General features: G+C 37.8%; 2 protein-coding genes across 3 annotated transcripts in view; one reads left to right on the plus strand and one right to left on the minus strand.

Annotated features, from left to right (window-relative positions):
* LOC130864310 (vomeronasal type-2 receptor 116-like) overlaps positions 1-20,714 on the plus strand; it is a 43,107-nt gene that overhangs the window by 17,188 nt on the left and 5,205 nt on the right. For both annotated transcript variants that reach the window (XM_057754499.1, XM_057754510.1), the window contains exons 2-4: positions 12,997-13,288; positions 13,568-14,380; positions 18,833-19,060. In XM_057754499.1, the coding sequence (XP_057610482.1) occupies positions 12,997-13,288; positions 13,568-14,380; positions 18,833-19,060 (1,333 nt within the window). The remainder of the gene's footprint in view (positions 1-12,996; positions 13,289-13,567; positions 14,381-18,832; positions 19,061-20,714) is intronic.
* LOC130864316 (40S ribosomal protein S25-like) lies at positions 1,295-1,746 on the minus strand. The gene has a single exon (XM_057754522.1). The coding sequence runs from the start codon at positions 1,720-1,722 to the stop codon at positions 1,345-1,347; it is 378 nt and encodes a 125-aa protein (XP_057610505.1). The 5' UTR covers positions 1,723-1,746; the 3' UTR covers positions 1,295-1,344.

Genomic DNA, 20,714 nt, shown 5'->3' on the forward strand with positions numbered 1-20,714 from the left:
TCCCATAGGTTTGAGTATGTTGAGTCTTCATTTTCATTGTATTCAAGAAAGACTTTAATTTCTTTCTTTATTTCTTTCTTGACCCAGGTGTGGTTCAGTAGTTGACTGTCCAGTTTCCATGAGTTCATAGGCTTTCTGAGGGTAGCATTGTTGTTGAATTCTAAATTTAATCCATGGTGATCTGTAAGACACAGGTGGTTACTAATATTTTTTTAATTTATTTTATTCTTTTTTAATTAAAATTCTGCCTCCTCCCCGTTTCCCTTTTCCCTGCCCCTCCTCCCATGAATTGCCCCCTTCCCCACTCCCCTCCCCCATTACCCACTCTTCTCCCACTTCCCCCATTCCATTCCCCCTTCCTCTCCATACTGAAGAGCAGTCCAAATTTCCTGCCCTGCGGGAAGTCCAATGTCCTCCCATTTCTATCTAGGTCCAGGAAGGTGAGCATCCAAACAGGCTAGGCTCCCACAAAGCCAGTTCATGTATTAGGATCAAAACCTAGTGCCACTGTCCTTGGCTTCTCATCAGCCTTCATGATCCACCATGTTCAGAGAGTCCAGTTTCATCCCATGCTTATTCAGTCCCAGTCCAGCTGGTCTTGTGAGCTCCCAATAATCAATTCCACTGTCACAATGGGTGGGTGCACCCCTCGTGGTCCTGACTTCTTTGCTCATGTTCTCCCTCCTTCTGCTCCTCATTTGGTCCTTAAGACCTCAGTCCGTTGCTCCAAATTGGGTCTCTGTCTCTATCTCGATCCATCGCCAGATGGTTTTTTTTTCCAGATGAAGGTTCTAAGGTGATATGCAAGACATTCATCAGTATAGGATAGGGTCATTTCAGGTTCCCTCTCTATAGTTGCCCAAGGTACTAGCTGGGGACCTCTCCCTGGACACCTGCGAGCCCCTCTAGATTCAAGTCTCTTGCCAACCCTAAGATGGCTCCCTTAGTTAGGATATATATTTCTCTGCTCCTGTATCCTCCCTTCCTATATCCCAACCATCCCATTCCCCCAAGCTCCCCCATCCTCCCCTTATCACCTTTCTCACTCCATTTCCCCTTAGCCCCATGCCACCTCACCTGCAAGTTCCCAGTTTTTGCCCTGCAATCTTGTCTACTTCCCCTCTCCAGGCGGATGACTATAAGTTTTTCTTTGGGTTCACCTTCTTATTCAGAAATTATGTGCTCAATGTCCTTTATTTATGGCTAGAAACCAATTATGAGTGAGTACATCCCATGTTCCTCTTTTTGGGTCTGGGATACCTCACTCAGGATAGTGTTTTCTTTCTTTTTTTTTTTGATTTAATAAAGTTTTATTTTTCCAAATGTACAGCTGATTGAACCTGTTCATGCATCTTCACCAGCAGCTGGGGCATCTCCACCCTTTGTGTTTCTGGTGTAAATTACTTGGGCTCTGTGCTTTGAAACCAGCTTGATAAGCCCTTTACTAAGGAGCTCCTGAAGAGCTGCCCTGGCCAAGGAACCACGAATCTTCAGTCTCTCAGAGACCACGGCTGGAGTAATAAGTTTATAGTTGGGAACTTCCTTACAGAGTTTGTCGTATGTAGCCTTGTCAAACAGGACTAGATTGTTGAGCTTGTCCCGAACTTTGCCTTTGGACCACTTCTTCTTTTTGGCCTTGCCACTGGACTTATTTACTGGGTCTTTGTCTTTTTTGGCCGACTTTCCGGCATCTTTCTTCTTCTTGTCATCCTTGGGCGGCATGATGAAGTTCGGAGAGTGGCGACGACCACTCAGGATAGTGTTTTCTATTTCCATCCATTTGCATGCAAAATTCAAGATGGCATGTTTTTTTACCGCTGAGTAGTACTCTAATATGTGTATATATTCCACACTTTCTTCATCCATTCTTCCATTAAAGGGCATCTAGGTTATTTCCAGGTTCTAGCTATTACAAACAATGCTGCTACGAACATAGTTAAACAAATGCTTTTGTCATATGATAGGGCATCTCTTGGGTATATTCCCAAGAGTGGTATTACTGGATCTTGGGGTACGTTGATCCCAAATTTCCTGAGAAATCGCCACTCTGATTTCCAAAGTGGTTGCACAAGTTTTCATTCCCACCAGCAATGGATGAGTGTGCCCCTTACACCACAACCTCTCCAGCAAAGGCTATCATTGGTGTTTTTGATTTTAGCCAGTCTGACATGTGTAAGATGGTATCTCAAAGTTGTTTTAATTTACATTTCCCTGATCGCTAAGGAGGTTGAGCATGACCTTAAGTGTCTTTTGGCCATTTGAATTTCTTCTGTTGAGAATTCTCAGTTCAGTTCAGTGCCCCATTTTTTAATTGGGTTAATTTGCATTTTAAAGTCTAGTTTCTTGAGTTCTTTATATATTTTCGAGATCAGACCTTTGTCAGTTGCATGGTTGGTGAAGATCTTCTCCCAGTCAGTGTCTTGCCTTTTTTTCTTAGTGACTGTGTCCTTTGCTTTACAGAAGCTTCTCAGTTTCAGGAGGTCCCATTTATTCAATGTTGTTCTTAATGTCTGTGCTGCTGGGCATATACGTAGGAAGTGATTTCCCGTGCCCATATATTGTAGAGTACTTCCCAGTTTTTCTTCTATCATGTTCAGTGTGTTCAGACTGATATTGAGGTCTTTAATCCATTTGGACTTGAGTTTTGTGCATGGCATTAGATATGGATCTATTTTCATTCTTCTACAGGTTGACAACCAGTTCTGCCAGCACCATTTGTTGAAGATGCTTTCGGTCTTCCATTGAATACTTTTAGTTCCTTTGTCAACAATCAGGTGTTCATAGGTTTGTGGGTTAAAATCAGGGACTTTAACTCAATTCCATTGATCACCTTCTCTGTTTTTCTGCCAATACCAAGCTGTTTTCAATACTGAAGTTCTGTAATAGAGTTTGAAGTAAGGGATGGTAATGCCTCCAGAAGTTCGTTTATTGTATAAGATTGTTTTAGCTATCCTGGGTTTTTTGTTTTTCCATATAAAGTTGATTAATGTCCCTTCAAGATCTGTGAAGAATTTTGATGGGATTTTAATGGGGATTGCATTGAATCTATAGATTGCCCTTGATAGAATTGCCATTTTTACTATGTTGATCCTCCCAATCCAAGAACAAGGGAGATCCTTCCATTTTCTGGTATCCTCCTCAATTTCTTTCTTCAAATACTTAAAATTCTTGTCAAATAGATCTTTCACTTCATTGGTCAGTGTAACCCCAAGATATTTTATGCTATTTGTGGCTATCGTGAAAGGTGATGCTTCTCTGTTTTCCCTCTCTGCTTGCTTATCCTTTGTGTATAGGAGGGCCACTTATTTTTTGGAGTTGACCTTGTATTCTGCCACTCTAGTAAAGGTGTTTATCAGCTGTAGGAGTTCTTTTCTGGAGTTTTTGGGGTTGCTTATGTACACTATCATATCATCTGCAAATAATGAAAGTTTAACTTTCCTTTCCAATTCAAATCCCATTGATCCCCTTATGTTTTCTTATTCCTATTGCTAGAACTTCAAGCACTATATTGAAGAGGTATGGAGAGAGTGGACAGCCTTGTCATGTTCATGATTTTAGTGGGATGGCTTTGAGTTTCTCTCCATTTAATTTTATGTTAGCTGTCGGCTTGCTATAAATAGCTTTTATTATATTTAGGTATGACCCTTGTATCCCTAATCTCTCTAAGACCTTTTTCAGAAAGGAATGTTGAATTTTGTCAAATGCTTTTTAAGCATATAATGAAATGATCATATGGTTTTTCTTTCAGTTTATTTATATGATGGATTACATTGATTGATTTATGTATGTTGAACCAGCCCTGCATCTCTGGGATGAAGTCTACTTGATCATAATGGATAATTTTTCTAATGTGTTCTTGGATTCGGTTTGGCAGTATTTTATTGAGGATTTTTGCATCGATGTTCATGAGTGAGATAGGCCTATAATTCTGTTTCTTGGTTGAGTCTTTGTGTGGTTTTGCTATCCGGGTAACTCTAGCTTTATAATAGGAATTTGGCAATGTCTTTTCTGTTTCTATATTGTGAAATACATTAGGGAGTTTAGGTATTAGGTCTTCTTGGAAGTTCAGGAAGAATTCAGCATTGAATCCATCTGGACCTTGGCTCTTTTAGTTAGGGAGGTTATTTATTTATTTATTTATCCATTTATCTATCTATCTATCTATCTATCTATTTAAGATTTCTGCCTTCTCCCCGCCACCACCTCCCATTTTCCTCCCCTTCCTCCATCAAGTCCCCCTCCCTCATCATCCCTAAGAGTAATCCGGGTTCCCTGCCCCGTGGGAAGTCCAAGGACCACCCACCTCCATCCAGGTCTAGTAAGGTGAGCATCCAAACTGCCTAGGCTCCCAGAAAGCTGTACGTGCAGTAGTATCAAAAACCCATTGCCATTGTTCTTGAGTTCTCAGTATTCCTCATTGTCCATCATGTTCAGCAAGTTCGGTTTTATCCCATGCTTTTTCAGATTGAGGCCAGCTGGCCTTGGTGAGTTCCTGATAGAACATCCCCATTGTCTCAGCGTGTGGGTGCACCTCTCGCGGTCCTGAGTTCCTTGCTCGTGCTCTGTCTCCTGGTCTTGATTTGGACCTTGAGATTTCAGTCCGGTGCTCCAATGTGGGTCTTTGTCTCTGTCTCCTTTCATCGCCTAAATGTTTTTCTATGGGTTCACCTTCTTAATTAGCTTCTCTAGAATCACGCATAATAGGCTCAACGTCCCCTATTCATGACTAGAAACCAAATATGAGTGAGTACATCTCATGTACAATCTTACACCTGTCAGAATGGCTAAAATTAAAAAAAATATGATAGCCTTTGCTGGAGAGGTTGTGGAGAAAGGGGTACACTCATCCATTGCTGGTGGGAATGCAAACTTGTGCAACCACTTTGGAAAACAGTGTGGCGGTTTCTCAGGAATTTCGGGATCCACCTACCCCTGGACCCAGCAATACCACTCTTGGGAATATACCCAAGAAATGCCCTATCATACAACAAAAGTATATGCTCAATTATGTTCATAGCAGCATTGTTTGTAATAGCCAGAACCTGGAAACAACCTAGATGCCCTTCAATGGAAGAATGGATGAAGAACGTATGGAATATATACATATTAGAGTACTACTCAGCAGTAAAAAACAATGACTTCCTGAATTTTGCAGGCAAATGGACGGAAATAGAAAACACTATCCTGAGTGAGGTGAGCCGACCCAAAAAGAGGTAGGGAGGGTTTTTACAGCAATTTCTAATTCTTTGCGGCTAACAGGTGTATTTAGATTGTTCACCTGGTCCTGGTTTAACTTTGGTATATCGTACTTATCTAAAAAAGTGTCCATTTCTTTTACATTTTCCAATTTTGTGGCATACAGGCTTTTGTAGTAAGATCTAATGATTCTTGAATTTCCTCAGTGTCTGTGTTTATCTCTCCCTTTTCATTTCTGATCTTGTCAATTTATGTATTCTGGCTCCGCCATTTGATTAGTTTGGATAGGGGTTTATCAATCTTGTTGATTTTCTCCCAGAACCAGCTTTTTGTTTCATTGATTCTTTGGATTGTTTTCTCTGTTTCTATTTTGTTGATTTCAGCCCTCAGTGTGATTATTTTCAGTCTTCTACTTCTCCTAGGTGAGTCTGCTTCTTTTTTTTTCTAGAGATTTCACGTGGGCTGTTAAGTCTCCAATGTGTGCTTTCTCTGTTTTCTTTAAGTGGGCACTTTGTGCTATGATCTTTCCTCTTAGTACTGCTTTCATAGTGTCCCATAGGTTTGAGTATGTTGAGTCTTTATTTTCATTGAATTCAAGAAAGACTTTAGTTTCCTTCTTTATTTCTTTCTTGACCCAATGTGATTCAGTTAGTTGACTGTCCAGTTTCCATGAGTTCGTAGGCTTTCTGGGGGCTGCATTGTTGTTGAATTCTAACTTTAATCCATTGTGATCTGTAAGACAAAGTTGGTTACTAATATTTTTTGTAACTGTGTAATTTTGCTTTGTTACCGAGTATGTGGTCAATTTTCGAGAAGGTTCCATGAGCAGCAGAGAGGAAGGTATATTCTTTCCTATTTGTGTGGAATGTCCTATAGATGCCTGTTAAGTCCATTTGCTTCATTACCTCCCTTAATCCTCTTATTTCTTTGTTAGGTTTCTGTCTGATTGACCTGTCCATTGGTGAGAGAGGAATGTTGAAGTCTCCTACTATTAGTGTGTGGTTTGATGACTGCCTTGAGTTTTAGTAATGTTTCTTCTACATAAGTGGGTGCTTTTATATTAGGGGCATAGATATTCAGGAATGAGACTTCACGCTGATGAATTGTCCCTGTTATGAGTATAAAATGTCCCTCTCCATCGCTTCTGATTGATTTTAGTTTGAAGTCAACTTTGTTAGAAATTAGTGTGGCCACACCTGCTTGTTTCTCAGGTCAATTTGCTTGATAAACGTTTGCCCAGCCCTTTACTCTGAGTAGATGCCTCTCTTTGTGGTTGAGGTGTGTTTCTTGTAAGCAGCAGAATGTTGGATCCTGTTTTCTTATCCAATCTTTTAGCCTGTGCCTTTTTATAGGTGAGTTGAGTCCATTGATATTAAGTGATATTAATGACCAGTGGTTGCTAGCTCTGGTCATTTTTTCTTTTTTCTTTTTTTTTGGTAGTATAGTTTGTGTGTTTCCCTTCTTTGAGTTGTGCTGGTGAAGGGTCATTAGATGTCTGAGTTATTGTGGGCATCTTGCACTCTTTGGGTTGTGATTTTCCTTCTATTACTTTCTGTAAGGGTGGATTTGTGGCAACGTATTGTTTAAATTCGTTCTTATCCTGGAAAATTTTGTTTTCTTCATTTTTAGTGAATGAAAGCTTGGCTTGATGTAGTAGTCTGGGCTTGCATCCATGGTCTCTTAGTTTCTGCAGTGCATCTATCCAGGACCTTCTGGCTTTCATGGTTTCCATAGAGAAGTCAGGTGTAAGTCTGGTAGGTTTAACTTTATAAGTAACTTGAACTTTTTCCTTTGCAACTCTTAATATTCTTTCCTTATTCTGTATGTTTTTTGTTCTGATTATTATATGGCGAGGGGATTTTTTTTATCCAGTTTATTCAGTGTTCTGTATGCTTCTTGAACCTTCAAAGGAATATCTTTCTTTAGGTTGGGAAAGTTTTCTTCTATAATTAATTAAATATATTTTCTGGACCATTGAGCTGTACTTATTCTCCTTCTTCTACCCATATAATTTTTAGGTTTGGTCTTTTTATTGTGTCCCAGATTTCCTGTATGTTTTGTGATGAGAATTTGTTGGTTTTGCTGTTTTCTTTGATCAGTGTGTTTATTTTCTCTATGGTATCTTCAGCGTCTGAGATTCTTTCTTCTATCTCTTGTAATCTGTTTGTAATACTTGTCTCTGTAGTTCCTGTTCATTTACCCAGATTTTCCATCTCCATCCTTCCCTCTGTTTGTGTTCTCTTCATTACTTCCATTTCATTCTTCAAGTCTCGAACCATTTCCCTTACCTGTTTGATTGCTTTTTCTTGTTTCTCTTGGATTTCTTGGGTATCTTTGATAGATTTATTCATTTCCTCTCCCTTTTTGTTTGTAATCTCTGATTATGGCAGTTTTTCACCTCCTGTTTAAGGTCCTCTATTATTTTCATATAAGTCACTTTTGAGTCGATTTCTTCTATTTCTTCTTGAGTAAGGTATACAATTCTTCTTATTTTGGGATCCCTGGATTCTGGTGATGTCATTGCCTTTCAGCTTGTTGGAGGAATTCTTGCATTGGTGCCTGCCCTTCTCTTCCTTCAAATGGTGCCCCGAGAAGCCTGGTGTCTTGGTCCAGTCTTTGCCATGATTGCCTCTCTGGGTGTATCTCCTCAGTGTAGAAGCAGCAACCATTCCCGTCCAGATGGAACTCCTCAGGATCTAAATATGGATGCCTGTCCAGATGGAACTCCTCCTATTTCTATTATTCTTATATTTGATTTCTTCGAAGTATTTCAGTGTTCCTGGATGTTCCATGTCAAGATTTTTTTTTGATTTAACAAATACTTTGATAATTGTTTCTATTTTTATATTTCTATTTTATAGGGTATCATTGTGTCTGTAGTTCCTGTTTGCTTACCTAGATTTTCCTTTTGCACAACTCCCGCAGATTTTGTTTATTTATAGTATATGCTTCCTATTCTAGGTAAACATTTTCATTCATTTCTTTCAATTGATTGTGCTTTCTTTGCTTTCTTTAAGGAATTTATTTCATTTACTACATTTTTGAGTTTGCTTTTTTTCCTCAATTTATTTCATGCATTTATTTATTTTCTCCTTAAGCTCCTTGGTGTAGGAGGTTTTTCTGTACTTTTGTTGTTTTCACTGGTTAATAAAGAAACTGCTTTGGCCTGGTGATAGGGCAGAACTTAGGTAGGCACGGAGACAGAACTAAATTTTGTGGGAAGAAAGCAGAGTCACGGAGATGCCATTGATTTTCCACCTGAGACAGACACTGGTTAGAATTTTTTCCTGATAAGCCATTGCCACATGGTGATATACATATTAATTGAAATGGGTTAAATAAAGATGTGAGAGTTAGCCAATAAGAGGCTAGAGATAATGGGACAAGCAGTGATTTAATTAATACAATTTCTGTGAGGTTATTTTGGGGCTAAGCTAGCCAGGTGGCCAGGACAAACAAGTGTGCCCCACCTTGCAACAGGTCCTCAATAAAATTCATTAAGTTGTTTTTAAGGTCTTATACTTCAGCTGTGCTAGAAGACAAGTCTTGCTGTAGTAAGATAACTGGCTTTGGCAGTGACATATTATCTTGGTTGTTGCTGTAATAATACTAACACTGGTGTATAGGAATCTGACTTTGTGGTGAATATAGACCTATGTGCTTGTTGACAAGTTCATCTTGAATACATGCTTTATTCCTTTGTTTATGTTTCCTCTTTTGTCATCTCACACTTTGCTTAAAGATTTTAAACGTATCTCCTCTTACGTCAGAGGATGCATGTCTGGTGGCAATATTGGCCCATGGTTCAGCAGTAAGGCTCTCCCTATGTTGAGGCTGGGGCTGTTTGATTCATAGAGGTTTGGGATGAGAATATGGTAGGGGACCAAATTGTGGGATTGAATATGAGCAGGCCATCAATGTCAACCTTTAATATTCCTGTATGTTCTCTGGTTGAGTAGAGACTCTCTTCCAGTGTTAAAGAGCTGAAGTCCTCTGGTCTGGAGGTTTGGGGATGGGCAATTACATTTGATATATGAGGAGAGGGTGACATTCAAATATGAGTGTCCCATCTGGAACACTAGTGGCCATTGTGGTTTTTGGTAGAGCTGGGAAAGTGTCCCTTTTCTGGCTGGGGTAATGTAGAAAGGGAGATCAAATACATGAGATATAGTGAACAGGCACAGAGAAAGTGAGAGCCTTGGGGAATTCAATCTGCAAATCTCCTACACGGACTTATGTTTGGAAGCATGTTCCCTGTTAAAGATTTGATAAACCAATGCAAAATTGTGTTAAATCATTGACTTCTCTGTCATTGATTCTTTCTCTGTGGTTAATAGTCATCTATTCACCTGCCCAAGGAAAGTTTATACAATGTTCAAGACACTTGTGGCAAGTGTAAAACTCTTCTGAACAGGAAATTAGCAAAAAAGTATGTAAAAATTAAAAGTAAAAGTATTCTTCTATGAAAGAATCTGTCTTTCACTTTTCTCTATATCCACATTGTGGGCAGTAAGGACAGCTCATCAAAGAACTAGTCACGCACCTTTTAGATGTTTATTTTTCAATGTATAATCATATCTATAGAAGAATAGTAGTCCTGTTTATCTCATCACAAATACTAAATAAGACATAATACTATTCACAGAAAAGACCTGTCCCATATTTACTAAGTTCTCTACAGGCATATCCACTGAAAGATGGGCATTGGCCCACACTCACAAAACACTCTCCCATTATTGAAAGGAGTCTTCTTGGTGGTTCCTGGCCACCTGGCTATCTTAGACCTGAAATAATCACACAGAGAAAGTATTGTTTAAATCACTGCTTGGCCCATTAGCTTTAGCTTGTTGTTTGCTAACTCCTACATATTAATTTAGCACGTCTCCATTAATCTGTGTATCACCATGTGACAGTGGTTTTCCAACAAAGTTCTCAGGCCTCTGTCTCTGGTGGCAGCAGCTCCATGATGTTCCTCTGACTCTGCCTTCTTCCTCCCAGCATTCTCTTCCATTTTCTCCTCCTACCTAAGTTCTGACCTATCAAAAGGTCAAGGGAGTTTCTTTATTCATTAATAGTAATCACAGTACACAGATAGGATTCCTACATCACTTGGTCTCAGAAGTGGGATGCAAGCAGTTCCTTGCAATACTTAATTGATCTGCCAATGTTGTGGACTAAATCTATGTAAAACCTGAAAATGCTCAACAAGGACAAAAGAACAGCATTAAGCATGGTTTTGTAGTGGCATTTTTTTGTATGGGCTCTGTTTGCTAAATGCAGGCAGAGGCATGGCTTCTTTGAAAAAGAATTTTCTGGTTCGGTCCATAGCAGATAATAAAAGCCAAGCAGTTTTGAAGTGCTGCTTCCTGGGCCATGATTCCGGCACAAACTCTGGCTATGGAGCATTTCAATAGTACTTTTGGGCCTGGGTGATTGTGTGCCCACTCAGAGTTGGAAGACAAGTGGATGAGACTATGTCCATGTCTCCGTACTCTCTACCTAGGCAGGTCGAAGGATCATGTTTACTAAGCTTGCACAGGTGGGAGGGCAATTTTGACTATTATATATGTTTATCTATTAATCTGTATTTCTTAATTATACATTACATTTTTGATGAGCTATACAAACAGAATGCCTTAATCAAGATCAGAAATACATATACATACAACACTGTAGCAGGAGATGACTTATTAAATAAAACCCCATTCTATTTCAGTTATCATCATCCCAAGTGGGCCCAAGTAAACACCATAGAGTACCACCAACTGATGGACATTCATCAATGTGTAGTTTCTAAAGCATCTGCTAGGGCAACTAATACTTGTGACATACCTAGCTGTGAAGAGTTTTCCCATAGATATACAGTTACTCTCTTGAACGATCTGATGTGGTTCCATTATCCTCAAACTGCATCAAGATTGGAAGCAAGAGACCTGTCCATTGTAAACATCATATGTGTTCCTATTTCTCCATACCTCATTTACATACATGTAAAATCACTGCCCTTTAATCTCAAAGTTCACTTCTTCTTCTAGTTTTGCTAAAAAGGGAATTATGAACTGTGAATTATATGCTTGCATTCTTTGCAAAGTGTGATTGACACTACACTTGTCGTTTACTTGATCGACAGCCATGGTGTGTGATAGTTAGCAACACATTAGAGAGGGAATAGAGCAGTTACATACTAGCACATCTTTGCCATTATTTTAAAAACAAATGTATTGTCTCTTTGTATCTAAATTTTTTGTTTCTGACACTTATTTACTATGTACCTCTTAAATTTGCTTTCAGTAATTTTGCTAATTATAACTCTTTATTTTACCAATGTGGGGACTACACACATTTTAATTTTTTGTATTGTTAATAGTTGTTATCAAGTGCAGAAACTTAGTCCACTGGGACACTATAACTGCTCAAGGGATTTATGTTTCTTAATGTTTGGGAGAAAGGAATTGGTTTTGGGCTTCACAAGATCTAGTCTCAAATTCCTATTATGTATTACTAAAATTTTCAGTAACTCTTTTCATGGGTGGTAATAAAAATAGTAAAAAATTATTTTTATTTTAAAAATATATATGTAAATATGTAAAGAAATCATAGTCGTACAATATCTAAGTGGGAAATAGGTTCATTTTACTCTGAGTGAATCGTTTAGAATGAAGAAGTATGATTAATGTTTATTGGTTAGATTATATGAAATGACTAGGAAAAGACAGAAGTTACTGCTCTTCCCAAAAAATAAACACAAATTGGTATCCCAACTTGCTTATTACCTACTTTTATTCCAGAAAGCCTCATAAACATTTTCCTCAGATTTTATTCTTTATCATCTTCTATTTACAAAGATGTTAAACTGGCACAGTTAAATTAATGTAGGATGCTATTGTTGTGTTAGTATAACTGGAAATGTAGTCAAAGCAGTTTTGTAGTATAAAAAACAATTGGTCAGAAGTCTCCAGTGAGAATATGTGACATTCTGTGTAAACATAAATTAGGTGAATAGTACTTAGAAGGTAGTACATGGCCTTAATCTCTGGAATAAGAACCTGGAGCTGGTGTATCTTTGTACTTTTGAGGATAGTCTAATCTGTAGCAAATTCTTGTTCAAAACCTTGGAATCCATTCTCTATTAATACCCACATTAACATTAATACTGTCTATATACATTGGTGAACACATACATATAGCTTTACAAAATACATCTTTGATATTTAAATTCATTTAAATATAAATTATCCATTAGATAAATCAGTTAAAAAAGAATAACACAAAGATCAAGGGCATATGTTAAGTATAATGCCCACTGATTATAAAGAATTGAAAGCATAACAGCCAAATGTTTCCCATACTATTGTACACTCAACAGTCATTATTTAACAGTTTTATCAAATTCAGTTGATTTCATAAGAAAATATAATAAACTCATAGGCTCACATGTATCTTGAATTTTTCACATTGATCGATGATTTAAAAATGTATATTTGAATAGGTTTATTGTTTGGTTAAAGCCTCTGCCATTGTCTTTATCTTTAGAGTAAGCACTTAAAAACCAGAAATTGAAAACACACTCTTTGAAAGGTGCTGATGTATTACTTTATTTATGGAAGATGAACTCTAATGAACTTTTAAAGCTTTTACAAGCTTCCAGCTACTTATAGTATTCTAATCTATCAATATAAGCCATTTGTATCAGTATTGGCAGTGCCTGAGAATACGGTACAGCTCAGAATAGAACAACTATTGACTACTCCGTATCATCTTTATTTCTCAGTTCATATTAATCACCATATCCTTTTACAGAACAACAACTAAAAGCTTCCAGTTTTTACTGGCCTTAGCTTTTTCCATGGATGAAGTCAACAGGAACCCTGATCTTCTACCAAATTCATCATTTGTATTTGAATGTCCAGAGCGTGGTTGTGCAATTGGGACAAAAATAGATAGTCACTTTAACTTTTCTGAAGTAGTTCATGATTTGCCCCCTAATTATATGTGTCATAAACAGACTATGTGTATCGTGGTCCTTACAGGACCAAATTTGGCAACATCTGTGATGATTAGGACCATGCTCAACATCTTCAAACCTCAACAGGTGAGATTTTGTGTTGTAACTTTGCAAGAAATTCTAACTCTGCTCTTATAGTCCTAGAAGCTAAGAAGATTGTGAGGAGTATACTACCATCAAATTTGCGTTAAACGATGTCGTTCAAGGTTTTATTCATTCCTGATGGGGCCTCATTTTCCTTTTTGAAATTGAGATGAGGGAAGAAGTAGCAGATAAGGAGTTTTTTTTATAAGCAACTCTTGACCTAAAGTGTGTTTACAAGTTCTTATGTACGTGTGCTACTTCATGCTGCTCCCTCTGTTGCAGTTCCTTCAGGTTACCTATGGACCTTTCCATCCCATCCTGAGCAATCGTGAACAATTTCCCTCTCTGTATCAGATGGCTGCCAAGGACACATCTTTAGCCCTGGCCATGATCTCTTTGATGCGTTACTTCAACTGGAACTGGATTGGACTGGCCATCTCAGACAATGATCAGGGTACTCAATTTCTCACAAAATTAAGAGGAGAGATGGAAAAAATTACAGTCTGCTTTGCCTTTGTGAGTGTGATCCCAGTCAAGATGCATTTATTCTTGATGCGAGCTGAAGTGTATTATAACCAAATAGTGACATCATCCACAAATGTAGTTGTCATTTATGGTGACCCAGAGAGTTCTCTAGCTGTGGGCTTTAGAAGGTGGGAATCTCTAGGTTTACAGAGAATATGGGTCACCACCTCACAGTGGGATGGCACTACAACTAAGAATGACTTCCCACTTAATTCCTTCAATGGGAAAATAACTTTTGCACACCATCATGCTGAGATTTCTAATTTTAAAACATTTGTCCAGACATTGAACCCTCTCAAATACACAGACGAATTTCTGGCCAGGCTGGAGTGGATGAACTTGAACTGTAAAGTCTCAGCTTCTACATGTAAGACCCTGAAGAATTGCTTATCCAATGCCTCATTGCAATGGCTAAAGGCACAAACTTTTGACATGGCCTTTAGTGATGAGAGTTATGACATATATAATGCGGTGTATACTGTGGCCCATGCCTTCCATGAAATGCTTCTTCAGCATTTATATAATCAACCCATGGATAATGGAAAAGGACATTATGCTCACTGCTTGAAGGTAGTGTTTCTTCTTTTGGATGAAATTTGATGTCATCAATATCAATGTCTTTAAATTCTGTCAATTGTCCCAATTTACTAAATTAGGGAATATTTCATAAAATAGAAAGATTTATGGAAATTTTTCTTCATAATGATGTAAATTTGGATGCTGATATAAATCTTAATGTAAAAGCAATGGTGTGGAAGGTATAATTTGTAAAGAAAGTACACTGATTTTGTTACAGAGTACCTGACAATCACCACAGCTATTCTAAAACTGTAAGCCCAAGTCCTTCCTCCTTAATCCTCTTCTTTATGAGAAGATGAATCCTTGCATATTCATTGTCACATATGTGAAAATTAGCTTATGAGATGATTGTCACAAGTCTTCTAAACTGAATCTGTTCACACTGTTCGCACTTGGGACCTCTTTTCTCAACCTGAGTGAAAGTAATTACACAGTAAACAGTGTCATCCTTCAGTTAAGGACATACATTTGTATATGTAAGTGTGAATGCATGGTTCTTCTTGTGTATGTTTTCACATTTTGTATTTCTAGGTATCTCTTATTGTATCTATGTTAGTGGGTATATATATATATATATATATATATATATATATATATATGTTTCTGTATATCCACATATCTATCTGTTTGAGGAACTGAAAATAAATTTATCTTGTATCAATGTCTTTCTGTATCGAAGTTTGTTTCTGTGAATAACTTTTTGTGTGGTTTTTTAGTTCATGTGTTTATATGTGTTTAGTTCACTTTCTTTATTGCTTGAACATATGTACATCTTTCTTTTTGTTTGTCTGTCTCTGTTTCTCTCAATCTATCTTTGTATATGAGCATAAATACATTAATATCAATAGCTCTCTGTGTAGGTGTTTTTGTCTGTAAGTGTCTCACTGTGTGTATTTGTAATTAATTTGTGCATGTATTTTTGGCCGTCTTCATGTGTTTCACAGCTTTCTGTTTTTGTGTGTCTGTTTTGGTGCATATGTCTCACTGTGTGTATCATTGTTTTCATGTGTGAGTGTTGGCATTTGTGTGTATGTCTATATAAAATGTATGTTGATGCATTATGTATGTCTATATGGAAGTGAATCTCTGACTGTATGTCTCTGTCTCTCTCTCTCATGGTGTGTGTGTTTTCATATTGGTATTTTGTATCTGTATATATGTCTGTGTTTCTGTTTGGTACTTTTTTTCTGAAAGAACTTAAATTCTAGGAACATTATTGATGGAGGAAGGTCATTGGTTAAATAATAAAGAAACTGCTTGGCTCACATAGGTTAGAACATAGGTGGGTGGAGTAAACAGAACAGAATGCTGGGAGGAAGAGGAAGTGAGCAGATGCAGGGCAGCTCCTTTCAGAGACAGACACCATGAATCAAGCCGCCAGGTCAGACATGTTGAATCTTTCCTGGTAAGACTGGTGCTACACAGATTATTAGAGATGGGTTGATCGGGATATGAGAATTAGCCAGTAAGGGCTAGAGCTAATGGGTTAAGCAGTGTTTAAAAGAATACAGTTTGTGTGTTGTTATTTCGGGGCATAAGCTAGTCAGGCAACCAGGAGCTGGGGCGGAAGGAACACTGCCCGCAGCTCCTCACAACAGAATGGTGCCAATGTGTTTATAACTGAACCCACAGAAAGCCTGAGAACGCTTGGGAAAGAATAGAGTAAAGCATGTTTTCTTGGTAGCAGCAATTTCTTGGGTCTGCTCTGCTTGCTAGAGACAAGCAAGTGCTCTCATCTAAGAGAGGCTTCCTGACTCAGCTTTAGCTGCAAAAACTTGCAGCTCTCTTAAGTGGTCCTGCCACGAAACACTTAAAACGGTGTTGGTTGAAAGCTGAAGGCATGCTTTTCGGTTTTCAGCCATAGCAGGAAAAAAGTTGTGCTGTTTTAAAATGCTGGCTTTCTGGGCCATCCTGCCAGGGCAAACTCTGACTCAGGCAAGCAGTCTGAACGAGTGTGGTCTGTGAGCAGAATGCTGCAGCTTACTTGCTCACAGGGACTTTGAAATGCCACAGAGTTGTGGCAATAAAAATGGCTCCAGTAGTACCTCAGCCATGAGACTGGAAAGCTAAGGAATGGGCTGGATCCAACCGCCAAAGCCATGGCTTTAATCCTACCTATATTGCTTGGTAAATTAAAGACTCATATGGTCAGAAAAACAGAGAGAGATACAGTAAAGAGAGTGTCAAAAACAAAGAAAACTTTTAAATGTTTTCCAGTGTGTTAAAAATATATGCAGGCTAAAAGTTAAAGTTCTTAAAAGTAAAAAAAAAAAAAAAAAGGAAGAGAGTAGTTGGGTGTGGTAGTACACACCTTTAATCTCAACCTTTGGGAGGCAGAGGGAGATTGACCTCTGTGACTTCAAGATGTGGTAACATACACATTTAATCCCAATGCCTGGGAGGCAGAGACAGAAGGATCTCTAAGAGTTCAAGGGTAGCCTGGTCTGTAGAGTTATCCAGGACAAAGATATACAGAAAATATAAAATAAAAGTAAAAATAAACAAAATAGAGGTCAAAATAAAGTGCACAAAGATGGAAAATACACAGAGAATCTTGATACTGTATGCTATTATGCTCTGTTTGAATTGTTTGAATGCTGAGGAAGGAGCAACAGCTGCTAAAAGATATTTGTTTATAAATGCTACTGAACTAATCCAACATAGATATTTTGAAAATACCTTGACTTCAGAATTTGGATCTAAGGATATGATACTTTGGAAAAGAGATTCTTCTTTTGTTTTCACAGAGGACGAGACCCTGTTGATTGCTTCTATCTCAATATGGTATCATAGACCACTCCCTCCCAAAAGGTTGCTGTGAACACCCTCAAAAAATTACTTTGCTCAACTGCCGACTGAGATGAACCTAGCAGACAGGTTATCCCATAAAAGACTTGAATAACAGCGCCCCCATTCAGCAGGAAGCAGTTTGGAGAGAAATAACTATGTCCATATTCCCAAATATTGTTTATAAATGTTCTTTTACATTTAAAGGGGGATATGATATAGGTATGAATAATTTGCATTGATATGGATTTTGCTTTAGTGATTTAAATTTAAGGTCAATTTTGTTATATGTATATGTATTTCTGCTCTTGATTAAGGTATTGTGATTGTGTAGCTCATGTAAAAATGTTATGTATATAACTTGTTAATGAATAGTTATCTATAATAGTCAAGTTTGTAGTCATGTTAGATTTTCTAGATGTACATAGATATATTTTAGATAGGCATTCTTCATATCTTTCAAAGATTATAAAATATGGCATTTTAAGTGTTTTAATAACTTAGGACTTTTCATGACAATGAGACACTCTGCTCCTGGCAGCACCAATCTACTTCAAGAGGAAGATGGGCATCGAAGAGGCTCCTTATGGAGTTTGATAGCCATTTGGGCAAGAAATTGCTCTTGCCTGGACTGTTGCATAAACTGGACACAAAGAACCTGCAGAGAGAGGACTGCTGAACTTGCCTAAAGGTGAGATGATCTTTTGGGATTCCTGATTCATGAAAGAGTCTGCGAGACATTCTGCAGGACACAGCAGATAGTGACTGAACTGCCTTTGAAATTTTCTGCTTCATGGAAATGTCTGCTGGAAACTATGGGCCTGTAGGCCGAAGACGGATGCCCCAATGGTACATAGGAACTTTTGGTGACTGTCCAGGCAGCGAGATGTCTCTGTCATTTCTAGAGTTTGAAAGTTGCTTATTTCTTGTTTGCTTAGGAAATATTATATCCTTCTCGAGTCTTTGATGGAGTTGAAGAATATATAGTTATAGTTTTCCTTAGTTATGATAAAGATAAAATAGATGTAAATATTGTAATTCTTACTTGATAACTGTTTTTTTATGTGTAAGTTTGCTATGTTAAAGTTAAAGCCTTCCTTTTTTTTGTTTAAACAGAAAAAGGGGAAATGTTGGAGGAAGGTCATTGGTTAAATAATAAAGAAACTACTTGGATCTCATAGGTTAGAACATAGGTGGGTGGAGTAAAGAGAAGAGAATGCTGGGAAGAAGAGGAAGTGAGCTCAGATGCAGGGCAGCTCCTCTCAGAGACAGACGCCATGAAGCAAGCCGCCAGGTCAGACATGCTGAATCTCTCTTGGTAAGACTGGTGCTACACAGATTATTAGAGATGGTTTGATCAGGATATGAGAATTAGCCAGTAAGGGCTAGAGCTAATGGGCTAAGCAGTCTTTAAAAAATTACAGTTTGTGTGTTGTTATTTCGGGGCATAAGCTAGTCAGGCAACCAGGAGCTGGGGCAGCAGGAACACAGCCCGCAGCTCCTCACAGCACATTATGATAACTTTATTTGTCCACAGGATTTACTGTTATTTCTGCCCTGGACACCATCAGTAATACTGCCTTTAAGATGAAATAAAATGCATTTTATGAATTCAAGAAAGGGCACACACACTATAGAATGGTATATCTCTTTCAGCTGCACTCCTTTCTGAGGAAAACACACTTCACTAATCCAGTTGCAGGCAGAATGATTATGAACGAGAAAGAAAATCTTCAGGAAGAGTATGGCATTTTTCAGATTTGGAATTTACCATATGGTCTTGGACTTAAGGTGAAAATAGGAGAGTTTATCTCATATTTTCCTTATGATCAACATCTGCATATATATGAAGACATGATAGAGCATGCAACAGGAAGTAGACAGGTAGGTCTGACTTAACTGCATTCCTTTGCATTACACAACAGTAACACAGACAATGGGATTGATTTGTGCTGTCTTATAAACAACTAATAATAATTAGTCACATTACAAAGCAGTTACTGTCCTCCTATTGTATGTTTCAACATTTCCATTTCTGATGTGACATTTTATTGATACATTAAGGATTGCAGATATACATACTATAAATTTTTATCATTCCAGACTATCTTTATTTTTTAATATATAACGTATAATGACTGTTACTACTGTGCTATACTTTTATTGATTTTTATTGAGCTCTACATTTTTCTCTGCTCCCCTCCCTGGTCTTCCTCTCCCATTCAACCCTCCCCCAAAAAGTACCCATGCTTTCCATTTACTCAAGATATATTGTCTCTTTCTACTTCCTGTGTAGATTAGATCTAGGTATGTCTCTCCTATCATTGCATTGTTGTCTAAGCTCTCTGGGAATGTGGTTTGTAAGCTGATTTTCTTAGCTTCTTGTTTAAAAACCACTTCTGTGGGAGTACATATGATAACTGTCTTTCTGTGTCTGGGTTACCTCACTCAAAATGTTTTCTAGCTCTATCCATTTTCCTGCAAAATTAATATGTTATTTTTTTTCTGCTGTGTAATACTCCATTGTGTAAATGTACAACTTTTTTTAAAATCTATTCTTTGGTAAGGGGCATTTAGGCTGTTCCCAGGTTCTCATATTACAAACAATACTGCTATGGACATAGTTGATGATATGTCCTTGTAGCACAATTGAGCATCTTTGGATAAATACACCAAAGTGGTATTTCTGGGTTTTAGGGAAGGTTTTATTTCCTACTTTTGTGAGAAATCATCATACTGGCTTCCAAATGGGTTGTACCATCTTGTATTCCCACCAACAATTCAAAAGTGCTCCTTTTACCCCACACCTCTCCAGCATAAGTAGTCATCAGTGTTTTTGATCTTTGCCATTCTTACTGTTGTAAGATGGACTCTCATCATAAAGTCAGTCACACCGAACTTTATAGAAAAGAAAGTGGAAAGTACATTTGAACGCATTGGCAATGGAGACCACGTCCTAAACATAACCTCAGCAGCACAGACACTGAGAGAAACAATTAATAAATGGGACCGCCTGAAACTGTATAGCTACTGTAAAGCAAAGGACATTGTCAATAATATAAAACAGCCTACAGAATGGAAAAAAAAGTTAACTAACCCCACATCAAACAGAGATCTGGTCTCTAAAATATAAAAAAAACGCAAGAAATTAGTCATCAATAGAACAAAAAATTCAAATCAAACTTTTACTCAGGTTGCTCAAATATGTGGAGGATTTGTAAAGCATTTACACCTCAGGAAACAGCATTCTTTCCAACTCAATAAATATCCATTATGCCCTTCCTCACTCTGCCTATTTAGCTGTGTTTTTCTCTATAATATGTCAGGCTTTGCAGTGCTGTTTTTGGAGTTCATGTGTGCTATCTGATATTTTAAAAGACTTCACTCTGTATTTCAGATATCTGTTCATCTTCGCTTTCTGTGATGTTGCTGTGATTAAATATTGACCAAAATCTTATAGAGGAGAAGGTTTGATTGGGATCATGAATTACAGCAAAGAAATGACAAGGCAGGGAGGCATATGGAGACTGCTTCTAAA

The sequence above is a fragment of the Chionomys nivalis genome, chromosome 2, assembly GCF_950005125.1.
Source record: "Chionomys nivalis chromosome 2, mChiNiv1.1, whole genome shotgun sequence".
Classification (NCBI taxonomy): Eukaryota; Metazoa; Chordata; class Mammalia; order Rodentia; family Cricetidae; genus Chionomys; species Chionomys nivalis.

Excerpts from the sequence above, each read along its gene's own strand:
- LOC130864316 (XM_057754522.1), bottom strand. The coding sequence starts at position 1,722 with ATGCCGCCCAAGGATGACAAGAAGAAGAAAGATGCCGGAAAGTCGGCC.